The 24,097-nt window shown below is 40.6% G+C and overlaps 1 protein-coding gene across 6 annotated transcripts in view; it reads right to left on the reverse strand.

The window, feature by feature from the left end:
* Positions 1 to 5,212: 5,212 nt before the first annotated feature.
* SORCS1 (sortilin related VPS10 domain containing receptor 1) overlaps positions 5,213 to 24,097 on the reverse strand; it is a 590,109-nt gene continuing 571,224 nt past the window's right edge. The window contains exons 25-27 of one of the 6 annotated variants that reach the window (XM_024346619.3): positions 10,677 to 10,782; positions 10,399 to 10,559; positions 5,213 to 5,491 (exon numbers count right to left, since the gene is read on the reverse strand). In XM_024346619.3, coding sequence (XP_024202387.3) covers positions 5,412 to 5,491; positions 10,399 to 10,559; positions 10,677 to 10,782 — 347 coding nt within the window. In that variant the 3' untranslated portion in view covers positions 5,213 to 5,411. Of the gene's footprint in view, positions 8,864 to 10,398; positions 10,560 to 10,676; positions 10,783 to 24,097 lie in introns of all 6 variants that reach the window. The other 5 variants (XM_024346618.3, XM_009459222.5, XM_009459224.5 and 2 more) reach the window with 5 other exon arrangements.

The following is a 24,097-nucleotide window of genomic DNA, read 5'->3' on the forward strand; positions in this document are numbered from 1 at the left end:
CTCCGTCTCAAAAATAAATCAATAAAATAAAATAAAATAATGTATAAATATATATGTACACATATTTACCTTACACTTATACTGTAAAATGTTATTACATGCATGTATATATATCTGTATATATATGTCTGTGTGTACATGTATATTACATATATACACATGGATCACAAAGTTAAACTGTTTAAAAATTGTAAACATTTGAAATTTCATGAGTTAAACTGCAGGTGCCATAATTGCAAAATAATATTTGTATCTCAATATGAATTTAAATTGATACACATAAATTGTCTTATCTAGAGAAGTTGTTTTTAACTTATTAAAGGAATTTAAGTATATGCTGTCAACAATGATGAATTTTCCTATAACATTTATATATTATTTACAATAATTACATAACTAACTTAATTAGCAAATATTAGAATATCTTAGAAAATATATAAACAAAGATGAAGGGAATTAAAACACCCACAGTTTTACAAGTTAGAAATAACTTGTGTTAGTATTTTTCATCTCATTCTGTTCTTATTTTCTGTACAAATTATACTACGAAAGTCTTAAATTCTGCTTTCTCTTAACATCACGTGAAACATTTCTCATGTAACTTTAGAAAAGAGTTTTAATGAAATTATATTTTATTATATGCATATATATTGATTGTTTGTTAACTAGTTTATACATAGTGCTTACTGAATCCTTTTTCTGCATCTACAAGCTGTTATTAATATTCACATAAACAGAAAGATGTTATGAAGATAAATATAAATGCATATATTGAAATATTTTACTTAGTATTGTTTATAAAGTGTTTTATGATTATCTAGCGGCCTTGAATTTATTTTTAAACATTTCAAATCTTCAGCTGTTTTACTTTCCTTCAAATACTTCATAAATGTCTTTTTCACACCACGTTTTTTTGTTGGTTTGTTTTTGGAGACAGTCTTGCTCTGTTGCCCAGGCTGGAGGGCAGTGGTGCAATCTTGGGTCACTGCAACCTCCACCCGCCAGGCTCAAACGATTCTCATGCCTCAGCCTCCTGAATAGCTGGGATTACAGGTGTGCATCACCACACCCAGCTAATTTTTGTATTTTTATTAGAGAAGGGGTTTCCCCCTGTTGCCCAGGCTGGTCTCAAACTCCTCGACCTCCCAAAGTTCTAGGATTACAGGTGTCATTCACTGTGCCCGGCCAGCCATGTTTTTCTTTAACAAGGGGTTCTGACCACAACTTAACATTCTTTGGGTCAAAGCCTGTTTCTAAATATTTGTTGCTGGGGTAGGTGGAAATTGGATGATGTTCTGAGGTCTATGTAAGTGAATAGGGCTGCTGGTCCCTACACTGAAAGGTCTCAGGCTGAGGTGACAATTTTAATGAGGATTAGCACTATTTCCTTATCTTTTTCCTCTGCTGTCAAGTAGGGTTTCTTCCCTCTACCAGTACTTTTAAACTGCCACCTAAATTATAGTCAGTTCTGCTATCAAGCAGTTTTGAAAATATAAATTTGTTCTAATGTAATTGATATATTAAGGGAGAATTTGAGGATAATTCAAATGCTGTATTTGCTTATGCATGATTTTGTCAATGAGAAAAACTAGATGAATGCAGAAAACTGCATCCAGCTGAAATCAGCTGTGTAAAAGTACACAGAACACACACACACACCCCTCAAACATCTGCCGGCTGCGTCCACTTGCCTTGCGTATTACAGCCACATTATCTGTATTTGGTGTTGCAAATTTCTGTCTGATTTCAGGTAACTTCCCTTCTACCACTTCACAATAACTCACATGCTGTAGGCATTCCAACGCCCACTCTCATAAGCAAACTTAGCAAGTCTTTTTCAAGGTAAGTGTTTTGTGTATTTAACTATTCAGTGTGTGTAAAACTATGCTACCATTTTTATTCGGTTTGTACCTTTTTAAAAATGTGTCCGGAGACACATTACACTGAGATATGACAAAGTTTTTGTGTGTTGTGCCCCAGCCCCATCTTATTTCCTAAGCTTTATGGGCTTTATTATACCATTTGGCATAGAGGCATAGAGGAAACACATGTTACATAATAGTGCAACTGAGTGTACAGATGATCTCTGGGAAAGACCCTGCTTATGTGCAATGGAAGAGCTATTTTCCCTTAAACTCAGAAACATTTCTAACTGTTGTTTAGGTTCAAAATTGTTTGTTTTCTGGGCGCAGTTGTTCTAAGGTGGCTTCTGAACATACTGGGACCATGCAGGTGTCTAAATGGCTGTCTCCTTTTTAGCCTTCAGATCCTGAAGAGGTTTTTGTTCAGCATCTAGACATTTCTGTTTCCGAGGACCAACTCTCCCCATCTCCCACCCCCACCCCTAGTCACTCTGGCCACCCGGTCACCTATCATGTTATTTTTACATTTTGATATATTGAAATTATCTTATATGTTTGATGGCATTGCATATGTTACATTAAATTATATTATTTGTTCATTGTTCCTACTCAGGTATTACTTCATAAAGCCAGACATGTTTTCTGCCTTGTTCACAGAAGATTCTCACTGCCTAAAACAGTGTCCACCACATACTGATCAATAAATATCTCTATGCTGTAAAACACGGGTCTCTTTCCATGTGTTTAACACAAAAACTTTATAACAGCCATTTCCTTGTATTTGTCCATCTGGAATTATTTTGGACTTCCCTACTATACAAGCCTCTGACTAACATGCATTTTCATAGTACTGTTAACTCCTTGGGGAATAGGAAAACACATTTTAATAGTAATCCAGAAATCAAACTTAGACCTTTGTTTTTTATGCTAGTTTCTAGCCATTTTTTTTTTTCTTCTTCTTAAACTGCAATTATTTCACTTAATGTCTAAGAATAGCTCTGGGAATACAGCAGCTTGAGTGGTAACAGAGATGGGCAGGGATATGTTGATTCTTGACAAACACCAACTGAACATGTAATTAGAGGTGCTAGCTGGGGTAGAGGAATCCGACTGTGAAGCCACCTCAGAGATCATCACTGAATAAAATGGACTTGCTCACAACACTAAGCTGAAAATCAAGGGCTGAGTTCCAGCAAACATTTATCTAGTGCCCCCTAATGGCAATGCCCAGTCCTAAATGCTGAAATAATAAAATGAATAAAATAAAGATCCTTCTGTAAACGAGTGTAGAATTTGGTGAGCAAGGCGTAAGTGCCACACATAAACATACAGCCAAGTTCTAAATATGTGATGTTTAAAGAAAAATACGTGAACATAGTCACAGAGAAAGGAGCACCTACTACGTATTATTTGTTGTTTTGAGACAGTCTCACTCTGTCGCCCAGGCTGGAGTGCAGTGGCGCAATCCTGGCTCACTGCAACCTCTGCCTCTCGGGTTCAAGTGATTCTTGTGCCTCAGCTTCCAGAGTAGCTGGGATTACAGGCATGCACCACCACACCCAGCTAATTTTTGTATTTTTAGTAGAGACAGGGTTTCACCATGTTGGCCAGTCTGGTCTCAAACTCCTAGCCTCATGTGATCTACCTGCCTCAGCCTCCCAAAGTGCTGGGATTACATATTATTATTTTTTAGACACAAGGTCCTGCTCTGCTGTCCAGGCTGGAGTGCAGTGGCATGATCATCGCTCACTGCAGGCTGGAACTCCTGGGCTCAAGCAATCTCCCCCAACCCCTCGCCTTGGCCTCCCATAGCTCTGGGATTACAGGTGTGAGCTACAGTACCTGGTGCATTTGGGTTGGGGGAGATATATTGGTTATGATATGGGCTGGCCATGAAAGGGGTGCTGTGCCAGTCACCTGCCTGTGTTCTCTCAAATCCATTTCCCACTCCCTCGCGGTTCACTTTGTATTCCAGAAAACAACATTTCCCAGGCTCCACGGCCCACTGGCTTGTGGCTGGGTTTGTGCAGTTAAAAGGATCGGCAACAGCAGAGAAGACCAGAGCAACGGAAAAAGCGAGCTACTTCTCCCTACCCCTCTGCTTGGGCAGCATCACAGGACAGGTAGCAGTCACGTCTCCTCCATGGCTCCAGTTCCTGCCAGACAAGTCCTCCATGACTTCAGCTTCAACCTGGTGGTCCTGACTCCAGGGCTCTGGTAATACCCGGATCTCTCCAGCACAGGGAATTGAGAGGCTTCCTATTGAGGCTGATCTTAGAGTTGCCTCACCTGCTCCTATTTGGTATTTTTGTGCTTCCATTAACCCAGCAACACATTTTCTGTATTAACTCCCCTCTGTTTGACGTGTATAGGGATGCTGTCTGTTTGTTTGCCTGACACAGGTGATACATTGCTCCTGATAGGAAGGAGGTGCATGGGCTCTGGCCTGGAAAGGAATAAAGATTCAGGAATTTAGTCTGTGGGAATGGAAAGGTTAAGGGCCACCTAAAGTAACAGGAAGTTTCACACATGCTGAGATTGAGCTGAGGCAACACCACTCTGTGTCTCAGAGGCCTTAGGGAAGGCTAGGGAGGGTTTTATGCCTGTACAAATGTTTCAGCCAAATATCAGCACCAAATGATGCCCAGGGAGAAATGCCACTTACGTAGGCAAGCCACAGGGCTGAAAAGATGGATCCAGTCTACCACGTTATTTCCTGCTAACTTTAAATCAAATATTTGGGACCCTTGGGGAATGACTCACCCATAGTATTTGGAAAGGCAGAGCTGGAAGGGATCTTCTTCTTTCAAATTATATGAACAAGAGCACTAAAGCTCTTATATGTTAAAATGATTTGCTCAAGGTCACACAGCTGGCATAGCCAGAGGCGAACTCCTCTTTCCTGATTCCAGGTCCACAGCTGTTTTTACTCATCTGCTGTTTTTTACCACTCCCCATGTTTCAGTTCATTCCATGCAGGTTCGGTCCTTTGGTAACCACAAGGTTATGAACAAATTTGAATGGGTTTGTTCCCCATCAATAATTTCTAATTCTGAACTAATAATAACGAACACATACTCATGTACGTTCCAAAATAACCAGTTTGGACTAATTTTTAAATCAAAGTAATTTAATAAACAGACATTGTATAGTTAATTGAAATGCAGGTAGAATTCAGGTAGTACATACATTCTGCCTTGTTAGTAAAAAACAGCCAAAAACCTCAAGCCTGTGGTGTTTACTCTTTCTTATGCAATTAGCCTTTATGAAATCCGATACATGAAACACTTCTATATTTAGAATGAACACCAAGGGTTTAGGATTTAAAAAAAAATACCTGAGGCAAAGACTTTAGAGACATTATCTGTTTAATAAATATGATTGTAAAAGCAATAAACAAGAGCAATTATACATTACACTACATAGTATTTAACAAAAAATACATCAAAAGTCATTTTAAAATTAGAAGTAGTTCCAATACTATAAGAAAACTTTCTTTTTTTTTTTTAAATTGGCTTCCTATAAAAATAAGTCGGCAAATGAGAGATTTCAATGCTCAGTTGGATTCCTGGAAAACACAGAACAGCTGCCAAGCACCCCACTGCTCTCAAAGTTGCTGTTTGGAACTTCTGAAAAAAAAAGCAAAGCAAACCTCTGCATTTTGGACAGTGAATCCAATTAAAAATAAGGCAAGGTAGAAAGTGTTGCTTGGGTGGTTCAGGGTAGAACATGCACAGTTTGCCTTCTGGGATTTTGGAAAACGTTGCAGTGTCGGATTTTTAGCTTGCCCTGAATCTTACCTTCCACATACATCCCTCCCTACACACTCCTCTGACCTTAAGCCCACCAAACTCCTTGTGTGTTTGCACCTGCGATTAGCGAGTAGGTAGGCACTTAGGTCCCTCCCATTTGTAGGCTCTCATTACTGCCTTCTGTTTGAGATTCAGCTGGAATGCCTAGTACAATGGTTCTCAAACTTTAGTATGTATCACAATCACTGGGAGGGCTTGTTAAAATAGGTGGCTGGGCCCACTATCACTTAGCAACAGAGAACACCACTATTCATCCCCTAGAGTTTCTAATTCAGCAGGTAGGGGGTACGGATCCAGAATCTGGATCTCTAACAAGCCCAAGTGATAGTGATACTGCTGATCCAGGTACCACACTTTGAGAACAACTGGCCAAGGTCATAATAACAATGAGGTCCTCCTCTCTGAGCAGCACCTTGCCTCACTAATCTCCTACAGATGGGAGGGAGCTTTGAGGAGAGGCACATGAGGATCCTGGAGATGCTGAATCTCTAGCTGGCCATCTTTGGTCACTTCCCAAAATGCCAGGCATCTCATGTCGACCTCTATTTTTAATTAGGATTTACAGCCCATTCTTCCCTATGTCTTTCCATTCATTTATTTCTTCAACAAATAGTTTTCATACTACTACTCTAGGCAAGGCACTGTGCTAGAATAAGAGTGTTATTCCTCTTTCATACTTTTCTAATTAAAATGAATTGAACTGCAACTCTGAGGACTCCCTGTGCTGGTTTGAGTGAGCCTCTTTTGATTTTCCAACACTTTGTCTTCCAGATTAAATTTGGGAGGCTCCAACTGAAGAGGATCAATGAGGATGTTTCCTATGAGATAGGAAGCCTGGCAGGTTGGGGATCAATTGAGTTCTACAAATAGGTGACTGCCTCAGGCCTAGCCCATTTCCCAGATTCATATGGGGTATCCTCAACCATAAACATCTCTGCCTGACAAACTTCTGACAGCAGCTTTGCTATTCTTTCTGTGCCTGAACTACATGAAGTCATGGACATCAGGATCTTTAGGACACCCTCATTATCACCAGGGCCTGTCTTATACCCTGTTGGCTTAGGGACATAGCAAAGAAGGAGGCTGAGCATACTAAGAGGTTTATCAGAACTTCTTTCTCCTACAGTTTATAGTGGGCTTTGCCCAGTCCATAATACTAAAGGGGCCTCTGCTGAACAGGCTTTTGTTTCCCTCTTTCTCTGAGCCTTCTTTCATGATTACCCTGGGAAAAATGGGGTTTCTTCATGCTTTGTGCCAATCTTTTTTGCCAATCAGTAACTTTTCTCCTTTATACAGACTTAAATCTTTACTTTAATGATACTATGATACTCAGAGGTCAGAGAGCACACATGAAATCACTGGGATCATCCTAAATAATCAAACTCTCACCCTAATGTAAGACAAGACCCCCATTTAGTCTCTCAGACTGTTTGACACTCTTAAACACAAAGTCCATTAACCTGTTTCTCCTTCCAGTTAAAATCAGTTTTATTTTACAAACATTTCTATTCTACTGTGAGAGTGGAAATACCAGGTAACAGCAACCGTCACAGGAGGAAATTGCCCTGCGAAATTGTCACACATTCAAAACATTTCTCACAAGAATCTTCTGGAATCAGATCGCACGAGATTTTCGTTAAGGTGTGAGAACACCACAATTCATCTCTATGCTTTCTTTTCCAAAGTACATGGCCAGGTTTGAATTACTTTGCATATATCAACTCTTTCGCATACAGTATATGTTTCCAGGTGGGAAAAGGCAGGGATATTTGAAAAAGGCAGGTTCTAGAGGAAAAGACAAAGATACATGAAACTGAACCCTGCTGTGCAGGATGCAGCAAGGTCCATGGGCACAGAAGCTGGCATGCTTGGGAATGTACAAAACTGACAAAGGGCTCAGAAACTTGCGAGTAGTGGGGGCAGGGGCGGCACAGGCCAGGCCAGTATTTAGGAAACGTCAGGGTTAATGTCCAGAATCTAGCAATATGTTTGGGAAGAAAAACTGAGAACAGTTGAAGGACAACTTACTTGGGGTTTGGAGGGAAGAGATTCAAAGATATCAACAGATCATGGTCACACATGGATGACAAACAAATGTGAAGACAGGACAATGGGTAACTAATGGGATTCCATTTCCTACTGCAGCTGGGGCAGGAGTAGGGAAAGCTGCAAGGGGAGGCAATCATGGTGGAAAGAGGTGAACAGGAAACCAAGGTCCGTTTCTGACATGCTTTGCCTCCCTGCCTCCCTTCCTTCCTTATTCTACCGGCACAAAGGGATCTTCAACTTGCATCTTTGTTCCTGTGGCCACAGAGAGTGCAGAAAGCAGTCTTGTGGCCACTGCTGACCAACAGAGCTACCAAAGCTAACTTAGAAGGGAAATGACAGTATGGAAAGTGGAACAGAGAAACAGCTCAGGGTTTCAAACTCCTGTGCATGTCTTTGTGTCTTATGAAAGGAGCTGGGGTAGCTAATCCACCCATCAGCCTTTAATGCTAAAATAGCTGATAAATCTAGAGCCAAGAATATTTCCAAAAATACATGCAGATTTCCTTGGCCTATATATGTTATGAATTTTCTACAAACACGACCGATCAGAAAAAAGAGAGAGAAGAAGAAAGAGGGAGAGGGGAGTGTTTTCCATTAAAATAGAGCACCTGTACACTGCCCCTCCAGACGTGTTCTGAGTATTGTCCACATGCACAGGCTTAAAGCTAAAAACCCTTGTTGTCTGTGTCTGAAGAATTAAAAAGTCCCGATGCAGTGAGTGTTTGTTTGTTTGTTTGGATTTTGATTGTTTATATTTTATGTTTTGTTTTGTTTTTGTTTTTGTTTTTTTACTGGCGTCCTCCATTCAAACATTTACATAGGTAGGGATTTCTTTTGTGCTTTGATTCTCAGCAACTATGGAAATACTTCCTGGCAAAATAGGAAACAGAACAACAAAGGAAAGAAAAAAAACACAAAGTTAGTGGTCATGAAGGATGATGTACTTGACAAGAGCGAAATTCTTTCCTGATCAGCAGGTCGCCTGTAGCCTTTGGGGGTTTTCCTTAAATTGCATACTGTGCCCCAGCAGATCCCCGCTTTGGCGTTGAAGGCGGAGTGGCGTGTCTTGCTCTTTGCAATCGGAGAGATGAGTCACCAGGTTGAGTAGAAGGGGAGGGAGGGGAGGGTAAAGCTACTCTCCTAAGAGAAAACGTGTAACACTTACTCATTTAATGACACTGGAAAGGGAAAGGTGTCAGAGACTTTGCAATGTGCTGCGATATCTTCCTGGAGAAGGAGGAATTACTACTTTAATAAAGCAAACAGAGGCTGTGCTTCATACCCTACGGAAATGCGACTGAGAACCAAACGATCCCCAAAAATGCACTTAGAAGCTTTAGGAATGAGTAGACAGGGTGAATGCCTCTCTGGACTTGAAGGCAGAAAAGACTTTTCTCTTTTTAGCCCCAAGCAATCACACATTTATTACCTTGCCTCTCCAAATAAAAGAAAGTGCACTGTGAAAATCGGACACCAGGTGTGACTGCAGTTGTTATCATTATCTATGATAGGAGCCAGTCACTGCATTTACATTTCCCCTTAACACAGCCACAGACCTTTCCCATATTCATTTAAAGAGGGTTATGTTTCCGTTTACATACTCATTGTTTTCCAAGTAAGATTAAAAATTTTATGTAAAGGCCTTCTAGGTGGTTTGGCATTATCACATTAGAGTGGAGCATGAATGGTTATATAATAATTTATTCACTGTTGTCAGCAATGCAGGATCTAGAGGTAAACATATAAGGCTTCAGCTCCTAATGCCAACAGACAGGAGGAACCAGACAGAGAAATGGATCAGCAATAGTGGCTTCATAGGTTTGTCTAGCTTCCTGGAAAATTTCTGCTGCAATAAATAGCAGAATCTAGCAAGTGAACGTCAGATTCTCTATACCTCGTTGTTGGATTCCCATGCCTACTTCACAGGCAGAGAGAGAGCCAGTGAAATATGAGAAAGTCCATTTTACAACTTCTGGTAAGGGACAGTCAAAAAAGAGGAAGAAATTTGCTAATCTGCTCTGTAATAGTCTCACCCACCAGTGGTCTCTCTCAGGATGCTCCACTGCCTGGATGTCTGCAAACATTATGCCTCTTGTCCTCAATCTTAGGTTCCAAATCTCCTGAGGGAAAGTTCCTAGACTACCAATAGATGTAAAAAAAAAAAAAAATTCCCTGGATGATCAGGCTGGCCACTCTCCTTATGTCACTCCTCTACTGGTGTTCCAGAGCAGTTTGCCCTCCTTAGAGCTGTATCCAGTTGAGGCTACCATGTTTCATTCTAGTCAATACATACCATGTCCTGCAAACCCTGCCCAGCCCTCTGGTCCACCAGCCTTAGCCTCTGAGGCCTCTCCTTCTTATATACTATTAAAGCAAATGCTTTGCTCTTTGCCCATAAACATATAACATTTTAACATTTTAAGCCCAATATTTTAGGGAGGGTTTTGCAAAAGGAGGAATAAACTAATGAGAGAAAAAAACTAGATAGAAGCAAGAGGTTTGTTTGTTTTTCCCCCATCCCAATGAGAGGAAGCAGGGAAAAAGCCATCTTAGCTGTTTCTCTCAGGGGTGTTAGAGCAAAAGAAAGTGGTTATGTCAAGCCAGAAAGGGGTTAGAGAGAGAGTCAGCCATTGCCTACTCAGCCGAACAGCTGATGGCTACTGGGAATCATTTACCTATGAGCTGGGATTCCACCTTCTCATCTATAAGCTGGCCAGGCCTCCTTAGTTCAGTCTGAGGGACACTGGGCCTGCTTTCAGAGTGACTGACTGGACTGATCATCTCTTGTTCTTTCTCATTCTGCATCTGGGCATAAACATTAATCCCCGGGATCTTCCTAAAATATTAATAGAAACCATCACTGCTATACACATCACTGTAACACATGCTTCTGAACCTGTCAGGGAGAAGGAAGAGGTCAGGGGTGGGGGAACGTGGATAGAGGGACACGCACCTTTTAAACTTGTAGATGACGAACACTGCCAGCCCCACAAACACCACTGAGAGCAGCATCAGCATGGCAGATCCACTGTGGGTTGGAGTGAGGTCCACCAGGGGGGCTTGTGGGGGAAACAGAGCAGAGAAAAATGAGCAGAGAACTGGGCAGGTGAGACTCTATGAGAGGCTCAAATGTTTCACACACAAGCATGGTAAGTCCCGGAAAACCATGTGGGATATACACACAAGATGCATGTCACATGGCTGACATGGGATGCATCTAAGCCCACCCCTACTCCTACCCCAAATGTTCCTGCTCTGCAGCAGAGCAATGAAAAGCACAGACCCCAGGGCCAGGCTGTCTGGATTCAGGTCCCACTCTAACTAGCTATGTGGTCTTGGGCAATTTGCTTCACCTTAATGTACCTTATGTGGTAAAATAAAAATAATGGTATATACTTCATTGGGTTCTTATGAGGATTAAGTGAGCTAATGTATGTTACGCATTGAGAAAAGTGCCAGGCACATAGTAAGTCATGTACCTATTAGATTTCATTTCTACTGCTGCTAGTATTATTATTATTAATCAATATTTATAATAAAAATAATTATATTTTATTATACTCTGAGTGTAAGCTTTTTCCACAAAGCAAAACAGATTGCCAATAAAACCACCTGCAGGAATATATTTGTGAATTCAACCACCCCGTCACCCCTACTCCAGTAGTTGTCATGTGAGAAAAATAATTGGAAAGTTGTCATACGTGAGAGAAAGAACAGCAAAGTGATGGAGCATGCTTGTATTTTTGTACACAGGAAACTGATGGCCAAGTGAGTATTTCACGAGGGTAGCCGCAGAGATGCTGAAGGAGGGATATGCCACCTGGCTGTCTCCACAATTTCCCAAAAGCTCTGACAGCCCTCCCCAAGATGCTCCAGCCTCTCAAACACAGTGAGTTTTTCTCTCAGACAAAACAGAAGCCTCTGCCTCCATAAAAGAGTCTCCCTCCCTGAGTTTCCCCTTAAGGTGCAGTCTGGGAAACACTTCTCGCCACCTCTCCACCTTCCCCCATCTCACAGTCAAACTGGTTGTACCTGTAGACTTTGCAATTAATTTCTACCCTCTTAAAAGCTGACATTTTGCAAATGTAGTGCAGCTCATGCATAAAAGACAAGCCACATGTACTCCACGGAAGCCTTGGTGCTGACCTTTACCTTCCATCAACTTAAGCAAAGCCTGATACCCAGAAATACAGGTGACCTTTAATCACCATTTTCTGTGGTTTTCTCTGGTGTGAGCCGAGAGGGCAACATTCTAGTCACCCAGGTAAAAAAGTTCAAGAATAAGTGGCTATAATACTGATGGCCTCAGACAAGACTCTCAGTTGCTTCTGCTCTGTCTGTTCTTTTCAGGATTACATCTCTGCCACTCTGTATTGATACTGGAAAGCATATTCCATCTAACCACACAGTTTTGGTGAAAAATGAAAGCTACCCCTTCCTTCTCAGAAAATAGTCATTTCAGGAGAGTTGGCTTTCAGGAGGCACTGAATATAAGGAACCCCCCCCCCCGCTATTTTCTCTCCCCTGTAAGTCAAACATCACCTCAGTTTTGAAATGGGAATATGTAAGTTTGTGTGTAAAAGATGGGTGGGGTCCCACTGCCGTGGAACGCCCAAGGCAAATTTTCTTTTGGTTCAAAATTAGAAAACAAAGCTCTCCATGCCATCAGCAGAGAGGTTCAGAAATTCTTCAGAACTCACCCTGCAACTGGTAGGATGTCATCAGGGGAAGGGAACACCTTCCATTTGTCATAGACATTATCACAATTGATTTTCACAAATGGAAGGCAGTGACTATGATCCCCATTAAACAGATAACAATGAAGTTCTCATTGGTTAGTGTTGTTTTAAAAGGACTTAGTACTTACTAGTAAACGGAAGAACCAAGACTTGAACCTGAATCGTCATACACACACACACACACACACACACACACTTTCTATATACTCAATCCTGGGCTAATTTCAGTAAAAGACATATTTCTGAGGATGGGGATTAGGACTAAGACTATAGCACAAAAAGCAAATTAACAAGGGGCACAAGTTAAAATACTAAGTTTTAAAAGGAGCAGTAGGAATAATAAATCATGTACTCTTACGTTTGGAAGACAGGTATGTGTATACATATATGCATACGTGTATATATATGTATGGATATGTATGTGTGCATGCAAACACACACACACAGAATACAGAAATGAAGCCTCATGTACCTACCACTCAGCTTCAACAACCATCAACCAACAGCCAATCTTATTTTATCCAGTCCCCACAACCTCCAACCACTGGATTATTTTGAAATAAATCTTGGAAAACTTATAATTTAACCACCTATAACTCTAAAAGATAAGATCTCTCTCTCTCTCATCATTATCACAATACCATCATCACATCAAGGAAATTATATTAGGAAGATGTTTTAAAGGCAATATTCTAATGCAAACCCTTAATTTGTCAGGGAACAATGGAGGCTCGGAAGGGGCCACAGATGATTGGGATGGTTAGAGGTTGAAATAAAGCTAAACTTTTCACTCCTAACTAAATGCTCTTTCAGCATAACCAGAATACCAGTGATATGAAGCAACTAAGAATACTGAGCTTGCTTGAAAAGGTTGGCATTTGAAATAAATGGAAAACTGAGAGAAAATTACTTTGTCCAAGCTGTCAGCAACACAGCAAACTCGCATATGCATGCATGCACACACACAAACACATACACACACACACACACACACACACACACACATGAACCTTTTCCCTTCTCTTTCCTTCCTCCTATCTCTCCCCATCCCCAGGTTGTCTTTCAATTCTAAATCATTTACACTTAAATCATCATTCTTCAACAAGCAGCATTAACACTGTTAAGTAATTAGCATATTATTCTGGGAAAATGAAACTTCTGTATCCCAGTTCTAAAATGTGTGTTATCCATTCACCCTCCCCATCTCTGCATCAGTCAGTCATTTCTCAGAGGCAGGAAGCAGGAAGCAGGAAGCAGGAAGCAGCCAGCAGCAGTGGCCAGAGACTGACTACCACTGCCCTCTGTGTTCCGTGGGTGGTGTCTGCTTGCTGATCGGTGCCTGAGTATAAAGGGACCTATTATTGCTCCATACAACAGCAGCTGCATTTCTTAGTTGGCCCAGCACTTAGGTGCATTTGTGTGTGTTTTGCTGAGGGATGGAAACTTGTGATAAATGGGCTTTAGCTTGTTGTGTGGAATTAGCATACTTTAATCCCTTTCCAGTTGCAGCTTAAACAAGGTAGACGTGTAGGGGAAAGTGCTGAGCAGTTTTTTGCCATTATTCATGCACAAAGTAAAACATGGATACCAGCAGTACTCCAAGTGACTCAACATTTTTAAGCCTGCGTACTTGCACATATCATTTCTAAAATCCTTTGAGGAATTTGGAAATGCATTGAATTTTTATATTTTATTCATGAGGACCTGGGACGGTAATAATGGGAACGCTTACAATAATAACAACAATCTTCTTGTGAAAAGTGATTGCCACGTAGTAAGTGCTAAATAAATGGTTATAGTTGTATGTATGAGAACAAATTCAAAATTCCACATTTGGGGTTAAGTAATGATATGAGCCCTTTTCAGAATCAAACCTGGCTCTGTCACTTACAGACTAAGTGACTTAAATTAAATCTCAGTTTCCTCATCTGCAAAATGGAGACGAAACTAGTGTTTAGTCTAGAAATTTGTGAGATTAAAATGAGATGGAATTTATAAAGTACTGTCATAGTATTTGGGACAGACTACATGCCCAATATTTCTAACATTGTCATATTATTGCTATCATATTTCTGAAAGTGTATTCTTCTACAGAAAAAAAATCCTGAAAAATGATGACAGTTCTCTGGTGAGATAATTTGGGGCAATGATACATACAACATTCCCCATATGGAGATTCACAATGCACATCAGTATATTAAATGATCACAGCAGCCCTTGCAGAAAAGAACACATTTAACTTTACCATAGTCTTTCATAAACTCATTTGACCACAGACCCTTTGCAGAACTAGGTTCCACATAACACTCTAGGAAATGCCTCTCCCCAGGCACTGCTTTCCCTGTTGCTGCAGTTTTTTCATTTTGTTTTGTTTTGTTTTTAGATGAAGTTTTGCTTTGTCACCCAGACTGGAGTACAGTGACACAATCTCGATTCACTGCAATCTTCTCCTGTGTTCAATCAATTCTCCTGCCTCAGCCTCTCGAGTAGCTGAGATTACAGGCACCTGCCACCACGCATGGCTAATTTTTTTTTTTGTACTTTTAGTAGAGATGGGGTTTCAGCATGTTGGCCAGGCTGGTCTCGAAAGCTAACCTTGAGCGATCCACCAGCCGTGGCTTCCCAAAGTGCTGGGATTACAGGTGTGAGCCATCGCACCCGGCCCCTCTTGCTGCAGTTTTGCCCTTTGCTCAGTTTCTTTCCAAGTTTTAAGGTCAATAACATGGTAGCATCACCCAGTGAAGCCATGCAGAACAATCTTATTGTTGTCCAGTGTTCACTTTCATTCTATCAAAAGGACATTCCTGGAGAACTGCTACTTGCACTATGACCCCGAAACTTTCAACTCTAATTCTAATCCAAGAGTTAGTGTTTTCAGGATGTTGTAGAAGTAATTTACCATACCTTGATTTTCTTTTTTCCTCTCCTGACCCCAAAGTAGACTCAATTTAGGCTTGAGTTATATGCCTTGAATATCACAAAATCCATGTGGTCTGAAATATTTTTTCAGAAATTACAGTGATATGGGAATAGCACAGAGAAAGTTTATCCAGAATGCAGAATAGGCAGAAAGGCTTCCATTTACAGAGCACTTTCAGTTGTCCAATGGGCCTTCCCTCCATTTAGAAACAAATCCAATCATCAGAGTCTTAAAGTTTCCTATGTTATTGGGAAAAAGCCACAAGACTGCAGACTAGACTAGGTGGGAATTTCCAGGGAAGTCTCTTGTTAAAGTAGCCAGTTGGGAGGCCATTAGACTGAGGCAGCTCTGGCGTCCTGGGTTCCTATGTAACCAAACCAAAACCCAAGTAAAGAGTAAACAGTCATATTCTAGGAAAACAAAACTTAAGCTTAATCAATTAGAAACCACTAGCTAATATCTAATGAGAGACTTTCTACTAGAATTATCCAAAGAAGGCTATTCCTCCATTTTAACCGATCAAATATTTTCTTTGCCTAGCTTTCACCTTCACCCCATAAAAGCTTCATGCCTTTTAGGGAGCCCTAAATCAACTGTGGTCTAGTGCTAACTGATTAATGAATCATTGTTTGCCCAAATAAACTCTTTAACATTTTAATGTGTCTCAGTTTGTCCTTTAGTAGCTCTAATGACAAGTGAAGCATTGTTTCTGAATTTAAACTGAGGGTGAATCTTCAGTAATATCCAGTGACAGGGAGTTGAGGTCACTTAGCCAGGTAATGACAAACATCAGTAACTCCAAGACCAACCATCATCATAATAAACAGACAAGAGGAGAAGAATGACTTATGGTTTTCTAAGGTTGGAAGGTGATGATTCCTGGCTACTATGTGAAATATTCCTCAAAGTGTAGTTTACAGACTACCTGAATCAGAATTACTTGGAGCACTTGTGAAAATATTGTTAGCTAGGCTTCACTTGAAAAAAACATGTATAGTCCAAAAAAAATTAGCCAGGCATGGTGGCAGGCGCCTGTAGTCCCAGCTACTTGGGAGGTTGAGGCAGGAGAATGGCATGAACCCGGGAGGTGGAGCTTGCAGTGAGCCGAGATCATGCCACTGTACTCCAGCCTGGGCAACAGAGTGAGACTCTGTCTCAAAAAAAAAAAAAAAATGTATAGTCTTTGAGAGCAGGTCTCCAAAATCCATATATGTGACAAGGCACACAGGTAATTATTATGTATAACAGTTTGAGAATACTGCATAGCAGGCCCCAGATATTCTCACTCATAAAACTTCCAGTCCTGTCTTTAGGGCATACCTGACTTTTATATTTTCTGGATCACTAAAACAAAGCAAAAATACCCCCCTACACACACAAATGTGCCCCTTTGCTGTTGATAGTAGCTCAATCTGGTGATGGCTCCAGAAGAAAGTTTGTTAAACTACCTAAAAGCATCTCAAGTCTCCCCTAAGTGAGCAGTCAGCCTCATGTAGATATGGATTACATTGCTGGCTCAATCCTCTACCCTTCTCTGTGTCTAAACTTTGTGCAATGAGTTTGAAGCTTGTCTCACCTAAAAGGCAAGAGGTAAAATCTGTTTCTTCATGTCTTGAATCTGAGCTATCATTATAATCTGCATCTGGCAATGGAATGCAATGGAAGCAATGGTGTGCTAATTGTGAATTTCACGGCCTTGCATACCTCTGCTTTTTCTCTTGGAATCCTACCACTGCCATGTGTGAGCAAGACCAGAACAGTCAAAGGATGAAAGGCCATGTAGAGGCCAGGTTAATTATTCCAACCAAAGCATGCTAGAGCAGCCTGCAGGCAGCTGACCCGTAACATGTGAGACAGACCAGCCAAGATCAGCAGAGCTCCCCAACCAACAACCCATAGCTGATTGCAGACAGACAAGTGAATGTAGATAAGACTAGACGCATAAGCAAAAATAAATGCTTACTATTAAGCCACTGAACTTCTAGGTGGTTTGTTACATAGCAATAGCTTATTTACTTTCCTCAAAAGTCTCTTTCAACTGGTTATTCAATTACCAATTATTACCTTTGAGCTCCACATTAGCCAATTTTTGGTATAGTCTTCTATCCCCACTCTCAGGGTGGCAGGGTAAAAGTAAGAAGACCATACATATTATTTTCAAAGATAAGACACTTTAAGAATGAAAGGGGGTGCTATTAAAGCTTACGCTGATATAGCATAGATAACCCAGGACAGTCCTGATCACTCTAGGTATAAGAAACTTGGTGTCTAAAGGGTAGCTTGTCCTATGTTCTGGCATCTTGTCTGTATTTTATATGTGTTATCCTTCCCCTTTGCTTTACTTTTCTTTTTTCTTTTTGCTAATTTCTCTTGACTATCTGCCTTGCCTTCCCCTGGGAAACTGCATTTCTGACGCATGTTTGTGCCCCTGTTTCTGTTCATCTGACTGTTCCTTGCTGGCCATTCTCTGACCAAGAGTTTCCAGACATATCCTCTAGCCTAGTTAACTCAGTCTAGTTACCCTGTAATCATTTCAGCCCCTTTTACAGTCCCCCGTAATCTCAGAAAAAAAGAAATGGTGAAGAAAGAATTTATTAGAAGCTAGGCCAGGCATGGTGGCTCATGCCTGCAATCTCAATGCTTTGGGAGGCTGAAGTGGGTGAATCTCCTGAGGCCAAGAGTTTGAGATCAGCCTGGGCAACATAGCAACACCCTGTCTCTACAGAAAATAAAAATATTAATTGGATGTGGTGATGCGTGCTACTCGAGAGGCTGAGGCAGACAGATCGCTTGAGCCCAGGAGTTCAAGGCTGTAGTGAGCTATGATGTGCCCCTGCCCTCCAGACTGGAAAACAGAACTAGATTCTGTGTCTAAACGAAGCCAACGAGCAACCTCATTGCTGCACGCTGGTAGGTAGATGAAAATATCACATTTAATCATATTGCGGGGAGGGATATATTTAGATATATATCTACATGATAAACCCACTATTGTTTATAACACCATAATGATTAAATAACTATGAAAAGCCGCTGGGTCTATGTATCTGTGCAACTACCTAATTACTTGAAGATAAAAAATATATTTATTTTGGGGAAAAATAAAAGGAAGAAAACATACCGGTACCACGGCTTTACTTAAAAAAGACTTGTAAATGATTACTATGTAGATAATACGGTGACCGAAAACTAAAGAGACAGATAAACTTACTGGCTGTGGAAGAATTTCACCAGTACTAAATTTCATCCCTAAATGGAAAATGTTATTGCAACAATTTACTTCACTTTACAGTTCAGAGTTCCACAACTCCTATTTGGCATCTGCATCCATAATGTTGTGGCTGAGATTATATTGTAGTTTCTAAAACTTCTTGACGAACGGTAATTCTCCCTTCAAGTGGAAAGTCTTTTTCTCAATGTGAAATTGTAGTGCAGAATTCATGATGTGTCACGACCTAGGTTGAAATTTGAAGTTTCTTATTCCCTCCCAAATTTACTCATAACACATCCAGTGGTAGCAACTGAAGCCTGGAAATATTAATTCTCTAATATCTCTGTGATAACATCTTTTTATTACACCTGCAAAAGAAATTAAACCAGTCAGCAGCAGCCATAGAGGCCAAGATAACACAAGATAACAGTTTTATTAAAAAACCCATACATACCCTTGACAAAGGACAGTTTTCCTGAACCGAGCAGTTTAAATAAGGCAACTGATGGACAGACAGGAGGAGGTAGAAGCAAAGTTCCTGTGTATTTTTTTTTGGGGGGGGGTCATGTTTTTTTATTTAACCTGAGGTTTGAGGCTCTTCCTTTGATAAATATTAACCCTTTACCATTTTTATAATGTGCGTTTATCCAGAACTCCAGATGAACAGCGACCAAACTGGAAAGCCCAGCGTAGGGCAACCTCTGAATTCTGAAATATGTACAGACATATAGTGAAATGTAGCTGTATCATTTTATGCTCATACTGGCACATGAACAGCATCTAGATAATATTATTTGTTTAACTCTCATAAAACTCACGGCTGTTCAATTACATCTGCCATTAAGATTCCAGTTCACACTTTAATCATGTTTCAACTGCTTCATGGCCACAGCTCTTGGCTGACCTTTGCCATTCATCTAGATTATGGATTTAATATGCCCCAGATTCAGGGGCATGTTTCATTTTCTCCCCCTTACTCATTGTCATTTGCCCATTCTGCCAATTAGGTTAGCTCCAAATATTCCAAGAAATTAGATTTTAATATTTATTACTAATTTCCTCCTGTACTTAATATTACAGGCTCTTCTTATTTAATTCATGCTTCTGTTTTAGTGGATGCCTTGAGTTGTAAATCAGATTTATTACTGGAGATAGTCGTTCACCTTTCCTTGTTATGCAGATGGATTTCTGTCTGTGAAAGGCTGTTGAACAGTGGTTGTTAAGACCAGTGAAGAGGCCACCGTCATAAGCATCATTAGCGGAAACTTGCTAAAAATGAAGATTCCTGGGGCCGTGCGCGGTGGCTCATGGCTGTAATCCCAGCACTTTGGGAGGCCAAGATGGGCAGATCACGAGGTCAGGAGATCGAGACCATCCTGGCTAACACGGTGAAACCCCATCTCTACTAAAAATACAAAAAATTAGCCGGGCGTGGTGGCAGGTGCCTGTGGTTCCAGCTACTCCGGAGGCTGAGGCAGGAGAATGGCGTGAACCCAGGAGGCAGAGCTTGCAGTGAGCCGAGATCACGCCACTGCACTCCAGCCTGGGTGACAGAGCAAGACTCCATCTCAAAAAAAAAAAAGAAGATTCCTATTCCTGGCTCCTTGGGATTCTTCACTGTGTGTGGTGAGGCTTAGAAAATCTCTATTTTTATAAAGCTTCCTAAGTTAATTGCAATGTAAAGTCACGTTTGAGAACAGCTGCTATTTATAGCAGATATCTCCCACCCTGAGTTGGAAAGAGTTTTCTAACTATGGGGCAGGGTTTCATGTATCTCAAATGCTTTGAGGGAACTAGTCAGCTCCAGCTCTTTTAGTTCTTTGAGCAGAAGTCCCGCCATCCAAATTGCAGTTCATTTGCCCAGTACATAACTTACGAAGGGCAAATAATCCCTAAAGGGTTGTTATTTGCTATTTAGGAGGTATCCATCTAGTTAGGCTTTTGCCTTCTCAAATAAAAGGTCAGTGTCGCCCCTTGCTTGCCCTCTTTTTACTTTCTATTCTCATGGAAACCTTACCTATTCTGTCTTAGAAGAGTCAACAGGTTTTCAAGTCATTTCCCACTCCCTCCTTCTCCCCACCAAATATAAGGCCTAAATTTACTCATGACCAAGGGTTCTCATGAGAACAAAGATACAGGGTTTGATAGAGCTTGAAAGATTTAAATCGGCAATTAAGGCTTTAACTTATCACCTGTCAGCAGATTCCCCTCACCTGATTATCCGCTATGAGATGGTAAATTAAAGCTCATAGTTAAATGTATATTCTTGTCCTGGTCTTCTCAACTGAGTTTCCATTCCCTATTTCCAGCTTCCTGATGGGGTTTTTCACTTATATGTTTGATGACATCCAACCCAACATGAACCACCAAATTTATCGTCTTTGACGACGAAAAAAAAAAAAAAAAAAAAACAAGCTCCACCTCCCAGGTCTCCATCTCGACTAAACAAATTACCATATCTTGCCACTTGCCACTTGAGTTGTAAACTTGTGTGTAAATACTTTGTTAAAAATAGAAATGATAATGGAGTTTTGCCCAAACCTATTATTAAAGGAAAAAAAAACCAAAATCCTTCTAGCAGCCTTTTTTCATTTTCCAAATTCATTATACCTTATCATCTCAAATTTGCATTAATAAAATTTCTTCACTAGCGCACAATGGATGATGGACAACAAAGTTTATAATATACTAGCATATTATTTTTCCTGAATTTTATCCCTCTCCCTTTGCTCATAATTTTACCCTCAATAAATATACTAATTATGAATATTTGAGGGTACATATCTAGAAGCCCCAATCCATGTCAGACAACACATAATTTTATACATAAACCATATAATTCCACCTTTCTGTGCCTTTGTGCAGGCTGGCCTCTCAACCTGCAACGCTTATTTGCTCATTTTTTGGTGAATTCCTATTCAACCTTAAAGACTCAGCTTTATTGAATCTTGTGCATAGCACATTTTTTCATTCTCCTCATTTAGAATTTAGTAAAGTTTCATGCAACTAGTATTTGTGCCTCAGGTCTAGCCAGCTCAGTGTGAGTGAGGGCCCTCACTCATCTCATATGCCCTGATAAACTATAGGTTTAAAGGAATAATTTCAAAGTAAGGCATAGAGTCATGTGAAGAATAAGATGATAAATCTAAAAATGGATCCTGCCCTTGAGTAAATTTCAAGTTACTAGGGTCAATGAGAAAACTATTGGCATTTTAGGGATATTTTCTTAACGGCTCAGGTTTGTTCTTCCACAAGTAACTATACGGATCAAATGGTGTGCATTAGATTCAGGGCCTTCCAGATTCTTGCTAGAAAAACTCTCCCTAAAATGACATCATAGCTGTTTCATGTTTTTGTTTTTGTTTTTGTTTTGAGATGGAGTCTTGCTCTGTTGTCCAGGCTGGAGTGCAGTGGCACGATCTCAGCTCACTGCAACCTCTGCCTTCTGGGTTAAAGTGAATCTTGTGCCTCAGCCTCCCGAGTAGCTGGGGCTACAGGTGCACGCCACCATGCCTGGCTAATTATTGTACTTTTGATAGAGATGGGATTTCACCGTGTTGGTCAGGCTGGTCTTGAACTCCTGACCTCAGGTGATCCACCCACCTCATGCTCCCAAAGTGCTGGTATTACAGGCATGAGCCAGTGCACCCAGCCCATTATAGCTCTTAAGATACATGATACAGAAGGCTAGGGCAAATGCATACACGAGAGATGGGGAGGACAAGGGAGGCATCACAAAAGATGTGAAGAAGGTTTGGCTGGTTTGTTAAGGTGAGGAGTGTGCAGTCCAAGGTATGTGACCAGAGCTATGCCATGAAGTGAAGCTGCTCTGACACTGAAACCATGTCTTCCAGTGGCCAGAGCAATAAAATAAGGACCAGTGATTCAGTCTCTTTTGGTAACAGTCCCCTGCCAGTCATTCTCCCATTCTCTCTCAGATCTCTCTTTCTGGGACATAGAACTCCAGGAAGGATAGGCCCAGTTTTCCCTCAACTGCCCATTCCCAACAATGTGTATATAAACAATTACAATGCATATTTAAAGAACACCTGCCATAAGAAAAAAAAATACAAAGATTCCCTAGATGCTTATTGTGTAAATGAATGCAAGTCTCCACTGATGAGTAATTTGATAAGAAGAAGCATGTCATGGGGACAGGTTCACAAATGAATAAACTGAATAAACTGGATCTGAAGGTTAACTGCGGGAATGGGATTTTGAATATATCTCTGCAGGCTATAAATTATGCATATAATTATTCATAAAAACAATATTTGTTAAGCACCTAATATGTGCAAGTTATCTGCTAGGTAAAATGATGAAGATGATATAAAGACATATGAAGAAGCTGATATAAAGATAGGATGAACTATATCCACAAGAAATTAAATAGGACTGATTCAAAAGGTGATGGTCATGATCATCATCATCAGACAGATAAAGATCTAAAAATCCATGTGATTTCAGACATGGGGAAGATGTTGTCCAGGCAAATGTCTCTGGAAAGATGTCATGCAAATGTTGGCATTGAGCTGAGCCCTAAAGTACAGGTGGACAAGGAGAAATAGGTGAAGAAGTGGGGAGAAATATTCCAATCTGGAATATCATGAGTAGACGTACACTTTGGTCAAGACAGCAGTGCTTCCAGTCTAACACTAGCTTGACGGCATTCTATTCCCTTTTCCAACTCTTTGTATTGTTTTTGCAACATCATAGCCTTTGTTTGCTAAACATGGATGCCAGCTGCCATCAGGTACTAAAAGTCAAAGGGAGCCACTCAGGCCATGACCCTCCCTCAACCTTCTGGATAACATGTTTTTCATTCTCCCTTATTCTCATACAGGTTCAGGTCTCTCCTTTCTGCAAAGAGAATTTCAGAAACATACCTGTCAGGAGTGGTTAGACCCTTAAGAAAAACTGCATGAAAACCAAGAACCACAGGAATGGCTAGGAACAAAACAAGGACTACATTCAAAATTTAGCTCAGCTTAGATACCACAGTTAACGAATTCCCAAATGGAATGTGTTGGTGGGTGGGGGGCAGACACCATCCAGTCTCTAATGACATTCAGGTATCTGCAAATGCTTGTGTTCCCATAAAAGCAAACAGGGAAGTGAATTTGAAAACCAAAATAAGGCTAGTAAATTCTTGAAAAGAGACAGTTCTTTTTCCTTGGAGACAAACCAAATTATGCATTTGCTTCTCTCACCAACAACATACTCTGGCTCAAACATTTTTAAAAGAAGGCTGCTGAACATCTGCTGAGCAATTAATGGGATGCAACAGCATGTTGTAATGGTCCCTGGGAAGGTATTAGCAATCCTGCTTATGAGACATGAAATGTTGCTAACAATGGTTCTTTCTTTTTTTTTTCTTTTAATTTTTATTTTCCCCTGCCTACAGGGGGGATGAGAGAAAGAGAAACAGAGTTGAGGTGGAAGTTCTGCATCTCATACTCCTCCCCACTGTTTCTCTCTTTTTTTTTTTTTTTTTCAGGCTTCCT

The sequence above is a fragment of the Pan troglodytes genome, chromosome 8 (assembly GCF_028858775.2).
Source record: "Pan troglodytes isolate AG18354 chromosome 8, NHGRI_mPanTro3-v2.0_pri, whole genome shotgun sequence".
NCBI lineage: Eukaryota > Metazoa > Chordata > Mammalia > Primates > Hominidae > Pan > Pan troglodytes.